We start from the raw sequence: 14,064 nt of genomic DNA on the forward strand, positions 1-14,064 counted from the left end.
GCCTATGCACACAGTCAGGTCCTCGGCTGGGGTGACAAAGCGAGAGGTCGACTTTTCTTGACACTGCTTGAGTGTTGACTGGTCGCTCTCTAAAGATGTTGGATGCCGATAGAGTTACAGTGTGTATGCGGTCGTCGTGAGCACCTGTAGATGCAGACGTCGGGGTGCTGACAGATATAGATAACTCTCTGTTGCCTGTGTTTTGTGTCTAGCGGCAGAGGTGATAGGACAGCGTGCATCCTCGACAGCAAGCGTGTAGCCAGGAGCCAGAATAATTATTTGGCGTGGACCAGACGACAGCGGGGGAAGTGCTTGACTCTCCGCCCTTAAGAATGGGGTACGGCCATCATCTACAACACTTAATTCACGAACAACAAGTGACTAATACCATACCAATTATAGAAATATCAATACATAGAAAGATGTGCCACCTGCAGCTCAGACTGCTGCCTGTAAAAATAAGACTATATACACAATAATAGTCTTCTGGCAAATGCATATCTGCATATAAGGATGATAACGGCAGGAATCGAATGTTTGGATTAATTGTGACAGGTCCAATGGCGTAGCCACATATCATCATAAAAGGATAAGCACGATCAAATCGCACAACCCATGGACTGCTTGAACATTACAGTCGGATAAACTATCCTAAAATTCTAATGAACAACATTCAACCAATGCTTTGTAGTTATCAATATCAAAACGAACAACATATATAATTATTATGGGATGGGACTGAGAGCACACATTGATACACAGAGAATGGACACTCAAAGACCTAAAATTACGTTTACATGAAGCAATGATTAGATAACAATGAAAACGTATGCGTATAAAGATATGCTTGCACTAGCCAGATAATCGGAGACTATATGTCGTTAGGATGCTTATCCGTTACCAACCTTAACTAAGTTTCATTAATGACTAACAATCTTCCTCGGAAACAATAAATCAATGTCGCCATATGATCTTATAAACACTCTCGTCGGACACTTATTACAGGGAGCTAAAAACAGATGAAGGTGAGGCTGACAGAAGAAGAGAAATGATAGTGGACAAGTAGTGAAGTCGAAGTAACGGTTAAATTAACCTTACTCGACATCCGACCACGCTATTCCTAACCGAGGCAGGTCGGGATCAAAAGAGGATGATGACCCACTGCTGGGCGAGTCGATGCGGCTTGGTGATAGGGGCCGTGCGGCAACTAGTGGAGGAGAGGAACGCCTCTCGACTGGGGAACGCTGTAAGTTATGTAACGAGGCACTAGAAGACCGCCGGTTAATTTGATGGCGTCGAAGACAGTCTTCCCACAGAGGAAGCGACGCCGTTTCGGTCTCCTGAAGGGCAAGTCGCCCTCTCAGGTAAGGGGCACCGCACGCCGGACAAAAGACCTCGGGGACGTTTATCGAGAATCTAGGTAACGACCTAAAACGGAGAGAGCACGATCTATGGATTGTTGCAAAGCAACATGGCAACGGGACGATCCGTACAGCCAACCCGAGTTCAAAAACAACTGGAGTTTTGCAGTAGACACACAGCGGCTGTCGTAACCACCTTTGGTATCTTCTCCGTGTCTGAGATACCACTTGGGCCACTAATGGGGCATTAAAAGTGGATGCAATAGGCGTATGGTGCACAATTCGACACGACGGCAGCCCATACTCCATCTCCAGAAAATCAAAAATTTGACAGACGCTGTGAGTTGGATTGGCAAGCTAATGTTGGCTCGCGTTATCCATAATTCCATGATGCTAAAAGGGGCCGTTCATGATAAGGCAGTCTGCGCACAGGTAAGGAACAGGCCTTGTGAACGGAAATACTCCGCCAATATTGTCACTTGTTCCAACGTTGCATCGTCCATTTGTCTAAGGTCAATTAGGCAGGGTAGTAATCCTGCCAAGTACAAAACTACCCTCCAAAATGGAAGCGCCCGGAAAAAACTCGGACAGCTGATAGTCGTGTAGGAGCGCGGACCTTCAGCTATACGAGCCGAATTGCTTCGTATGGTGTCCGCTAGTGGCTGGTCAACTACCAAGACCTTATCATAAGCTAACCATTGGAAATAGGTAGTGTTATAGAGGGCATCCATGATCAAAAAAGTTTAACACGGAGAAAGGAGCAAGAGAAGAAATAGCAAAAAATCTCAAAGATGGAGCTTAACTCTATCTCAACAATAAAATCCTTTACAAGGTAAAGAGCCAAGTAGCACAAAGACAACCTGTACAATGTGATAGACAAAAGTGAAAAAACAACGTCTCACCGATACCAATGAAAGAAGCGACGAGAGTGGGGTCGATTGTGGGGTTGTAGGGGCCTTAAATACTAGTATACGCTACCGACTATGATGCTGAGGGTGACAAGTGGCCGGTCGTTAAAAGGCTGGGATATAACAAAGACAATAAATTATGAAGTAATCCGTGCCATAATATCCTATTTAGGCAACGAAAACTATTATCATTATTTCAAGGCAGCTGGCCAAAGTGGAGAGGTCAACAGGGCTTAAAGAAACCTCAGAGGAACTGATCTCAATGTTAATCATGTCAGATGCAACGGAAAAGCGACTCCACAATTTTGAAGTACCATAAAAACACCTGTCGTGGAAGGAAGGAATCGTTTTAAACGAAACGCCAGGAGCCAACTTCCATAAATTTTTCCCAAAATATATATAGATTGTGTCGGGGTTTGAATTTGCAAATTGTGACAATCAAACAGTAAATAATAAGTGAGGAATACCCGCTGAGTACGAAAATTAGTTAAAGGATTTCCTGCCGTTAACGTTAGGTCTCGGGGACAAAGATAAAATTGTGAGACGACAATTTCATGACAAGCAAAGGAATTTGTCAAATGTAAAACCAGTGACGTAACCGGTCGATTGACTTTTTTTATTCTTCGAAAAAGCAAAATGAATACCAGAAATACTGTCGATATGATCAGAAAAACATCCATGGAAATAGTGGATTTAATCAACGACATAAATGAAGGAGGTGGATAATTTGGATAGGGTGTAGTTTGATGTCAAACCGTCAGTTGGGGAGCCTGCTGTAAGTAAGAGCAAGGCAAAAAATAAGCGTCGAACTTTAATCCATAAGAAAAGAACGATTATTAAGAGAAATAGGGATAAACCCGCGGCGATGCTTGCCGTTAAGTGATATGGGTTGGTTAAATCCCCATCTAAAGCGTAAGGTGGGAGGGAATCCATCCAATTACCAGCAAGGTGGGAGGGAATCCATCCAATTACCAGCAATTAAATTATCCGAAATGACCTGTGCCTTTTTCATACGTTAAGAAATAAGGCGTAAGTCAACTTGAAATTCTGTGTCCTTTCTACGAATTTCATCGAAAACTTTATCATCAATTAATAAATGTGGGGTCTTAAAAGCGGAATCGTCCAGAAGGGGTTGTAAACTATCAATGTTTTTTAAGATTGAAGCATTAAAAAATTCCGATAAAAGTAAAAGATTAGTTGGGTATAATTTTGAAGTAGTTGACGTTTTCTCACATTTATGAATTCTCATGTCTATGTCGAATTCATCCAGTTTCAACGCACAGTAACAAGGAATTTTAAATATACAAATCTGACAAGCTTGACGCTTCTCAATGCGACCCTTGCACGTTAGTATTATGGTTTTTATGCCAGTTAAAAGAACTGTGCCTGGTTCAATTTCGAGAGCCATTTAATCGGAATTTTGTATCACACAAGGATTTAATTTCTTGTGTGTCTTTAGTAAACAAAGCAAGTGCGCATGTAAGCGATGTTTTTGGTTTCAGACTGTGAAAAATTGGACAGTGTTTCTCGTGTTCACCATAACATGTTTGAAAATCCCTAGCCGAAAATTCAATATACTGATCTTTAGCTTCCGAAACAGCAAGATAATCTGGTAAATTGATTGATTAAGTGGTAACCCAGAAGAATTTATTCGATATACATCAAGGAGAGTAGAATGAGTCTGGATAGGAACAATAAGCGAAATGAAAATTGAATCTGAATTCCGGGAACAGTGAACAGTGCGTTCCCGATAATAATAACCTGGATCCTTATGTGCAACGTGAAACAACGGGTATTCTGCATTGAGACGTTTTTGAATCATTTTTAACGCTCTCTTTACTTCCGAAACTGGGAGTAAAGATGGACTCAATCGTTGATTAACTAACTGTTGAATGCCTAAATACATTTCATCAATTTCTTGTCTAATAGTAGTTAGGAACGTGAGGCGATCTAACAAGATTTTCATTGTGATAAAAATAAATCTCTCCACATCTTGTATTTGTTTAGTGACAAGTATAATATCTTTATGGTTCGTTTCAATACCCGCGAGAGCGGAAGAAATGCGTTCATTTGTTTTCGTTATAAATGACGACATCTGACGAACTTGGACTTGAAAAGCACGAGAAGTATTAGCAGCATGCAACGACAATTATTTAACATACCGCGCCAGTCGTTCAACATCCTCGACTGTAGCAGTACCAAACAGCGAACGACTTATTGATCCAATAAAAGGAAGTATCGCTCTTTTAGTGCGGGAATCCTTGTGAAAAATGTTAATATGGGGAATTAACAGGTTAATGTCTGTATGGACATTTGTCCAATACGCGAACAACTCTCGTTCGGCCTTTTCTATATATCCATCCATCGCCGAAACGGTATAACAAGCCAAAGTATATGTGGAACAAAAGTCTCGATATCTTGATCTATTGCCCATTCCATCTAAATCAGGCAATTTATATTGAAAGATATGAATCCATTTATTCTGGGAAATGTCGATTCGTGACATATGTACGAAGACAACTCCCCATGGAAGTCGGAGTTCCGTATGCACGGAATTAACCCGATGCTAACCAACGCGATGACAATGAATAAGACCCATACTGGTCGGAGGGGGCCTCTGGATTCTAAAATTCAAAGAAACAAGTGTATAAACATAATTATTAACTTCAAACTAAATATCATATATCACTCATGTTTCGTTAGAAAAGGTTTCCATGTCTTATGAAACCTAGTAACTGTCTGACTGTATTCATCTCGAATCTTCACCTCGCTGACTGTATCTAAGAAGCATGATAAAAATTGTCACAAGTAGGTAATATATAATCTCACACTGGGAACCGTGCGAGTAAGCAACATCCAACAATAGTGAACTTCTTTTACAGCATCAACATATATCATCACAACATTATTTATTGTCTCGTTTTTGTACTCCACGTCACCTGACGGTATTCAGTTCACATGACTGTATCTCAATTCTCATCATCGTATATCACTTCACTGTATTTGTAACCGTATTGTATAACCATGCGACCCGTAGTCGTCATTTCACGTATATTGTAACTCATTTGTATTCTCGTATATACACACAAAGCGAACTTGCTTTATAGTGGCCTGCGAAATACATGTGCAGCCAGAATCATCTCGTAGAAGGAGTATATAACCAAGCGACCCGTAGTGGTCTTTCTTTATATTGTAACTCATTTGTATTCACGTGGCCCGCGAAATACATGCGCGGCCATAACCCATGACCGTGATTTTTATTCTTCAATATCAACCAACACATCTCTGTAAATAATCCGAGTATTCGGAGTATTCAAACACAATATTTGACAATTACAATACACATTTTCAACATATATGCACGTTTGTATTTTCCTATAACCTTGTGACAATTGAATCATCTTAACACCGTAGTAAATGATCTATAGCATGTATCGATATGAGCCGTGCTCCATGCATATAGCCTTATGTAATTCTAAACCTGAAATACAACACATGCAAAAATCAATATTAGAGCGGCCGTCTCCAACACGAAGTCTGCAGTGTCTGAACTAAAAAGGAAATGAAATATAACAATTAATCCGAAACACTATTCGACAAATATAGTCAGATATATTCTAACGTTTTCGCTTCTTTTGTAATGACTTCTGGATCATGTAATCACGAATCAATCCTTGAGGGATATTAGATTCGGGTTCCCATGTAGCCTCCTGTAACGTGAAATTTTCCCAGTGAATCTTGTAGTACTTTTCTCCATTTACAATTTTATGCGCTAAGATACGTTTTACTATGAAAACGTCATCCTCCTGTAAATCAAAATCGGGATTCTGTGCCTGCTCGGGGTTTAAGGTCTGAGGCGTCGGGGTGGTCATTTCCGTATGATTGTTGTCAGATTGAGACGGAATCGTTTGGTTGTTCGTAGCAACAACTGGGATTGGGTTAGTTGGTCTATCTTTCGGGTTGACAAACCGTTTAAGCCGGTTCGCGTGGACTGGAACTTTCAGGACTTTGTGATCATTACAACGGCGTAACTTATAGGTGAAAGGTGGCAGTTCATCCGCAGTGTAAAAAGGTCCTTGGAATATCTGGCCTAGCTTTTTACATTTCCCAACAGCACGTGCTGTGGAATGAAGCCATACCTTATCTCCGAGCTGGAAAATGGGATTTGAGGTGTTCCTGTCATAGTAATATTTTGCTTTGTTGTGAGCCTCTTGTAAATTGGTACGCGCCAATTTTCTAGTAACGTCTATATGATGTAAAATGACATCAAGGCGTTGCTTAATTGTTTGTGGTAGGGGTTCAAATGATTGTAATTCAACGTCAACGGGTACTGAGCATTCTTGACCAAACAGGAGAAAGTAGGGGGAAAATCCAGTACTCTGCGTTGCCGGGCTAGTGTTATAGGCAAACATCACACTAGGGAGAAGCTCATCCCAATTGTCCTGGTTATCATTGATAAACATACGGAGCGTTTGCACGATAAACGAATTTAGTCTTTCACAAGCTCCGTTAGTTTGTTGGTGATAACTACTAGTTTTCAATGGTTTGATCCCCAATATTGAACACACCGCTGTAAAAAGTTTGCTGGTAAAGGAAGTGCCATTATCAGTCAATAACACTCTGGGAATCCCATAAACACAAATGTATTTTGAGTAGAATGTCTTGGCTACTTCCACAGCCTCCAACGTGGAAATCGGAATAGCCACGCTCCATCGGGAAAATGCGCACGTTAACAAAAAAACATACCTATGACCTGCTTTTGTGGGTGTTAACGGCCCTAGGAAGTCAGCTTGAACACGATCTAACAATTTACCAGGGACTGGTAATGGTTGTAATGGGGCAGGTCTCTTGTGAAAGTCACGTTTATTTGTTTGACAGGCAGTACATGACAAAATATACTGCTTTATGTCCTCCAGCATGTGATGCCAATAGTACTTCTGTCTAATAGCATTGAACGTTCTGTCAATACCAACATGTCCAGCCAACAAGCTGTCATGGTATGCTTGTAAAACATGTTTTACCAACGACTGAGGTATCACCAGTTGACGAATGATTCTGTCGTTCCTGTGGCCCCGGCCGGGCGGCGCATATAAGTGGTACAATTTGTCATTGTCAAGGATAAAATCCTGGCTTTGTAACAATAATGTACGTGTGGCCTTGTCATCCGTAGAAAAGGTTTGAGACTTATTGCAATCAATCAGCGCCCGTAGTTTATGGTCGTCATATTGCCTCTGTGCTATGGAGTAATCTCCTAGGGGGTCGGACGATACACTGAGAGGGTCGTCAATTGTGGAGGCATCATACAACTCTGATGTTACATCTGTTGCAGGCACAATCGATATTTGGTCGCCGTGGTCATTGGACGTGGCGATATCATTGTCTGCACTGTTCGTATCAGTACGTGTTTCCGATAGGACTGGGTTAGGTTCACATATGCCTACCTGATCAGACGGAGAGCAACCCATGTAAACTGGGAAAATGATTTCAGACTGAGGGGGAATTGTGAATGCCTGCAGTGCTCGAACTGGGATGGTTTCCTGCTCTACCATCTGTGGATGGGGATCCGATACTGGGGGTGGGATATCATTGTTTGCCCAAATGGGAACAACTGTGGAGCCATTATGAAGCGACAAAGTACAAGATTGGAAATTTAAGACAGCATCTTTCTGAATCAGAAAATCTAATCCTAAAAACATTGGTGACGTTAACTCTGCAACTATTTGAAAGCGTTGTTCCATGTGGAAATCACCAATAGTGATGGGTAGTAAAACTTGTCCTAACACTGGCACAATATTTTGACCTATTCCCTGAAGAGAGGTCACATCAGACTTTTGAATGGGGATTTCTTTCCACAGACCCGAATGACAAAAAAACTTCCCGACTTAAAATACTAATAGAAGCGCCTGAATCCACAATTGTAGAAACTAACTGTTCTCCCAAAATAACATGAATCCTATGCTTGTTGTCATTTTTTGAAGTGACTTGTAAAACAGGCGATTGAGGACGATTGTAACTTGGTAAAATAGTAACTGGCGACTCACGCGAGTGCAAGTTAGTGGGGTCAAAAACATGCTCAGCACAGTGGCAAGGTGGCCTGCGTGGTCGGGAATTTAATTGCTATCTGCTTTGAGGAGCTCCTGACTGCAACCGGGCATTACAAACACGTTGCAAATGTCCCACTCTTTGACAATAATGACACCTTACATTACGTGCGGGACATCTATCAGGGTGAGAGAAATCATACTCACCACCGCATCTGTAACAGGGGCGTGCCCGAGCCATGGTCCGTCCCGTGTTGTACTGTGTGCGTTGACGAGGGGGCTGTCTTCTCTGCTGGTGTGGTCCGTCCGGATACGAGAGTGGCTGGAACTGCTGTTGGGGAGGCTGCCACGGCCGAGTTGTATACCTAGAGGACTGTCTGGGGGGTTGGGAATATTGATTCTGTCGTGACTGGAAGGTTTTAACCTGGGACGACGATGGTGCGAGCTTTGCCGCGAGTGTAGCAATCTGGTCTCTCAGAGTATCGATTGCCAACTTGACACCTGTATTTTCTGCAATTTGAGGGATTATGGATCGAGCCAATCGTGCAAACGAAACAGCTTCGTTCAGAGCCGTTGGCTGTTTCATAAGCACGTGTTGCCTCGTACCGTCATCCAGTCCCCGAACAAATGCATCCATCAAGTCCATGTCAGTCTTACCTAATAGGCTAGCTGTTTGGGTCAAATCCGCTAAATACGTGTCTATAGGTTCAGTTGGGGATAACCTACGACTCACGAAAGATTCTAGAAGGGCCCACCGGTCAGTTGGGTGGACGTACTTGTCCCTGAATAATCTCTCTACCTCATCGAAAATGATGATATCTTCTCCTAGCGATGGTATAAGATCTTTGTACCAGAGGTACGCAGAGTCCTTCAAAAATAGTGGAAAAACTTCTACTTTCTGTGCGTCAGTCCACTTTTTAAAGTTTCCAAAATGAAGGAAACGGTCAAGCCATTCAGCAGCATGGGTCGTGTCTCTGCCAGTAAAATGTTCTGGCATCAAGGTCGAATCTCCCATATTGAAGTCAGGGGGTGGATTTTGTGCTTCGGGGCCTGAGGACGAACTTAGTGAGGAAACGTCAGGGAGAACACAAGCGTACTGATGTAAAAGCTCATCGGTAGAGGGTGATAAGTCCAAACTCTGATCAGAAATAGGGGGCGAGGGTTCCTGGGGAGGAGGGGGCGGTGGGGGTGGTTGGGAGGGCGGTTGAGTTATGACAACTCGGGGGGAATTCGAGAAAATCGTACCAGTAAGGAGACGAGCTGGGGCAAGACGGTCACCTGACGGGGATGTATCAGCATTTGGTGTATGAGACATTACCAGCCCAACTACACCATGTAAGTCCAGAATACCCTATCCATACGTCAAAATGAAACCGTACCGTCAAACGTAAGTCTGGGTGGGAAGACGGAATTGAAGGATGGGAACGACAATACGAAAAACAAAGAAATGGGATCGTCTTAAACATTTTGTTCAAGAGAAAACCCGCATACTCCACCATGTCGTAACTGCTTTTCGGCGTCCAGTGCGACCCTGCTACAGTTACTAAATGTATTGCCGTTCCTGGTCCTTGTGGTCAATTAAGCCGTCAAGGAGTGATTGGCCTAATGACCCTTACTCCAAGTTGTCTCTATCTAGTTGATGTATTTAATAAGTTATATGAAAACCTTGTGCAACCGATTCTCTCATACGGAGCTGCTGTATGGGGCACACGTCAGTTCAGTTGTATCAATGCTGTACAAAATCGAGCATGTAGATTCTTTCTCGGAGTGGGCTGTAAGTCACCAAACTTGTCAGTTCGAGGGGATATGGGTTGGACTTCGCCTTATACCAAGCAAAAGTTAGAAATTTTACAACTATGGTATCGTCTACAAAACTGTGACAACATTCGAGTGAGTAGTAAAGTCCATCTATGGTCACGTAATTATCGTAAATCATGGACTAATAAGGTTTTTACACTTATCAAGTCGTGGCAACTACCTATTTTAGATATATTTAATTTAACACCCCCTGACATGGACTACATAAAGACTTGGCTTATATCCAATGATTACCACGACTGGCTACGTCAGCTGTGGAACGATCGAGGGCTTATGAACGGTAACAAACTTAGAACATATAGACTCTTTAAGGGCTCGCTTAACACTGAACCATATGTTCAACTTATAATGGACCGATCTTATCGAAGTACACTCGCCAAAATACGTACAGGAACTTTACCTCTTGAAATAGAGACCGGTAGATTTTCACGACCGATTGTCCCCTTGGAAGAAAGGATATGTAAAATGTGTGACTCTAAAGCAATCGAAGATGAAATCCACTTTCTAACTGAATGTACCTTTTATTCTGATTTAAGATATGATTTATGGAATTATGTTACCTCCTTGGAGCCCTCCTTCCCAACCTTTTCTCCACTGCAACAGACCTGTTATCTTATGAATACTACATGTATAAGTAAATCCCTAGCCTCCCTTGTCTACAGAATGTACAGGCGTCGTAAACTTTATATAAACTGTTAGCTTTTATTTTAATTACTTTTTATCCCATCCATAATGTTATGCATTGTCTTATATATGCACATAGGTGTGTAGGCGGGTGTGTTTATGTACGTTAGTACACAGTGCCTCTCATTTATATCATCTGTTGTATTTAATGTATGTTCATACTGTATTCAGTACGACACTTGTATGGCTGTATGTGTGTATGTATATATGGATCGATATGTGTATGGATGGATAAAGGTATGGTTGTATGGTTGTATGTGTGTTAGTATATTTGGATTGAGGTGTGTTTGAATGGATATAGGTATGGATGTGTGTTAGTATATTTGGATTGAGATGTGTTTGAACGGACTTAGGTATGGATGGACCTGTGTATGTTTAATACGGATTGATTTATGTTTGATGGATATAGGTATGTATGTAGGTTGGTATGTTAGTATGTATGCTGGTTATACATGTAGGTGAGTATACACCATTGATGAATTAAGTTGTGTGTATATGGACGCATATGTGTATAGATGTATGACATGTATGAGATTGCCGTGAGTGTTTTGTATGAGATTGCTGCGAGTGTTCTGAATGGGTTTGTTGTGAGTGTTCTGTGTGAAATTGTTGTGAGTGTTCTGAATGAGATTGCTGTGAGTGTTATGTATGAGACATGCTGTGAGTGTCCTGTATGAGATTGCTGTGAGCGTCCTGTATGCTTACCTGTTTGTATGCTTACCTGTTTGAATGCTTTGAGCGGGATTTTAATGCGGGTGTGTGTGTAGGTGTATCGGTATGGGTGTGGGTGTGGGTGTGGGTGTGGGTGTGGGTGTAGTAATTTATAAAGAAAGTTGCAACTAATTTTTCCTTTCTTTTTTTTTTATATATTTTAAATGTACCATTATGTAAATAGTGTCTCGTAGGCCAACTGGCCGGGTGCTGTTTTTTTAATGAAATGTTTATATGTCCATATATTTAGTACTGCAGCATGTGACACTTTAATAAAATAATTTTCTTCTTCTTCTTCTTCTTCTTCTTCTTCTTCTATCAGCATTCATACTCACATAATAAAGAAACGCAACACCAGTTTATACTCACATAGTTTTACTTACTCTCAGCCCATCTATCAATACAGAACAGGATCAGACTGGCCAGGCTCGTCACTAGCTGGGAGAAACTTAGAACGATCGGGATTCGACTCGATCGACTGCAAACTGCGCTCTTCTCTCCTAATGTTGAGGGTATCATTTTATAGTGTTCGAGCCTGGCCTGTCCTTGTCACATGTCTCAATACCTCCATTTGATTCGTTACCAGTTTAGATCTGACCATGAACTCATGTGTGTCGCCATCGGAAAAATACCAAAAGCCTACGTGCCAGATTGCTCATCTCTCTATTGATTCTGTGACTCGCTCCGAAGCTCCTATACCTTGTAATTCCCCATTTGTTTCATTAACTCATGGACGATGGCCAGAGACCAATCCAATGATAAACGTGAAATGTCCAGAATACACTTGTGATAAATGTGAAATGTCTTTTCTCTATTGATTCCTTTCCAACTACAAGTTCTGTCACGAACTATATCTAATGCAACTCCTCATTGCAGCTATACTGGTTCTATTTATTATCATTCGTTTCTGAGATGCATTTTTAACCTTATAACAGTGTCAAAAGGCACATTCAATAATACAGATGATTTTATTAGATTTATCAAAAAGGACAAGATGAGGCTGTATGCGGGCCTATTCCAAAGAATTTTGAATTTATCAGTTTCCATGACGACCTCTACATATTCCGGGTCGTACCATGGATGGGCCTGTGTCAAAACCACAAGCATTGCAAAGACGGTAATATAATGATCTTGCCACTCCATCATGTTGCTTAAGATATATACTGTGTTTGTGCCAAAGCGGAGCATCCACTGACAATGTGTTGGATAGTCTCATTAAATTCATTACATAGTCTACATTTCATATTTACATTTTGATGCAAAATCACACATTGACGGTTTCGAGTGCAAAGTGGCTGGCCCTTTCAAACGATTCGGGATAACTGAACTCAATTCTTCACACAACACATCCGCTGTACACTCTTTAAAGAGTATTTGCAGTCCAAGCAATCTGAAAAGAACACATAACGAAAGTGATCTAGATTTAGACTCTTGCCTCACCGAAAGTTACAACGTCAGATACAGGCCGCAGTAGGCTGTGAGCCAGGAAACCAACCGTTGCAAACACAACAAAACCAGCGAACACACTCGTCAACTCGCCAATGACAGCCACGGTGATAGAGTCCCTGTACAAGAAAGTCCAAATTATTGTAGTAAGCAAATACTCCAGCCATATCACGACATACTGTATATAATTGGGCGTGTACCATGTGCAACACTAACTGAACCCATGAGCAACGACATTTGGGTACGTTGACAAGCAGTCAGTCTTAAGAAGCCTGACAACCGATATACCATTTCAGCTGGCGTAGGCAATTTTACATCAATCATTCAAATGCTTGGTTGTTATGAGACATATAATCAGGGCAAACAGACATTGTGGTATTCTAAATCACATTGTACTCAAGAAATAAACAAAACAAGCAAGGAGTGAGTCATTAAATAATTTTATGTGATTTTCACAATGTTGTCATTCTACAACAGATTGGTGTCATACTGATTCGTGTGGAATGAATTGTGGCTTGCCATGACGATAAGGGTGCCCCAGGCCAGACCAACAGAAAAGAATACTTGAACCAGGGCTTCTAACCACACCTGCAGAGATATCCATACTCAATCTGACATAGAAGGATGCACTTAGATCCGAGCATTAATAATGTAAGTAATCTATGCAAGTAATGGACGAATTTCATATTTGAACAACATACTGAACAACAAAAGTTCCTGTGACATTGAATAAGATTTAATGCAAAGTGATGTTTTTTACCAAATCTGAAACAATTTCGGTTTGCAACAGATCAAAGACTCATGTAAGTGTTCAAATGGTCTAAATTGCCATACAGACTTCAGAAAATGCGTGATTTCATAAAACACATGAACATGCCAAAATGTCAATTTACAAAATAATCAATAGCGTGTGTGTCCACCTCTGGTTGCGATGCAAGCAACACATCTTCGTCTCATGGAATGGAGTCGCACAAAGTCCTGTGGGATATCTGTCCATATCTGTTGGAGCATGTTTCGAAGTTCCTGGAATGTCTGTGGAACACGTAGTTGACGTCGAAGGCGCCGATCCATCTCATCCCACATGTGCTCAATTGG

The 14,064-nt window shown here is 41.5% G+C and overlaps 1 protein-coding gene across 1 annotated transcript; it reads right to left on the bottom strand.

Moving 5' to 3' along the window:
- Nucleotides 1-114: 114 nt before the first annotated feature.
- LOC139453845 (uncharacterized) lies at nucleotides 115-9,325 on the bottom strand. The gene is made up of 2 exons (XM_071235296.1): nucleotides 8,518-9,325; nucleotides 115-350 (listed from the first exon to the last, which is right to left on the bottom strand). The coding sequence occupies exons 1-2, from the start codon at nucleotides 9,323-9,325 to the stop codon at nucleotides 115-117; spliced, it is 1,044 nt and encodes a 347-aa protein (XP_071091397.1).
- Nucleotides 9,326-14,064: the final 4,739 nt, after the last annotated feature.

Source organism: Haliotis cracherodii, unplaced genomic scaffold (assembly GCF_022045235.1).
Source record: "Haliotis cracherodii isolate W230 unplaced genomic scaffold, xgHalCrac1.p SCAF_10, whole genome shotgun sequence".
In the NCBI taxonomy this organism is placed as follows: domain Eukaryota; kingdom Metazoa; phylum Mollusca; class Gastropoda; order Lepetellida; family Haliotidae; genus Haliotis; species Haliotis cracherodii.

Bases quoted from the DNA above. Each gene is read 5' to 3' on its own strand.
- LOC139453845 (XM_071235296.1), bottom strand. From the start codon at position 9,325: ATGGGAGATTCGACCTTGATGCCAGAACATTTTACTGGCAGAGACACG. The intron at 351-8,517 runs GTGAGTATGATT...TAAGTGTTGTAG, and splicing joins CCCCTGTTACAGATGCGGTG to ATGATGGCCGTACCCCATTC.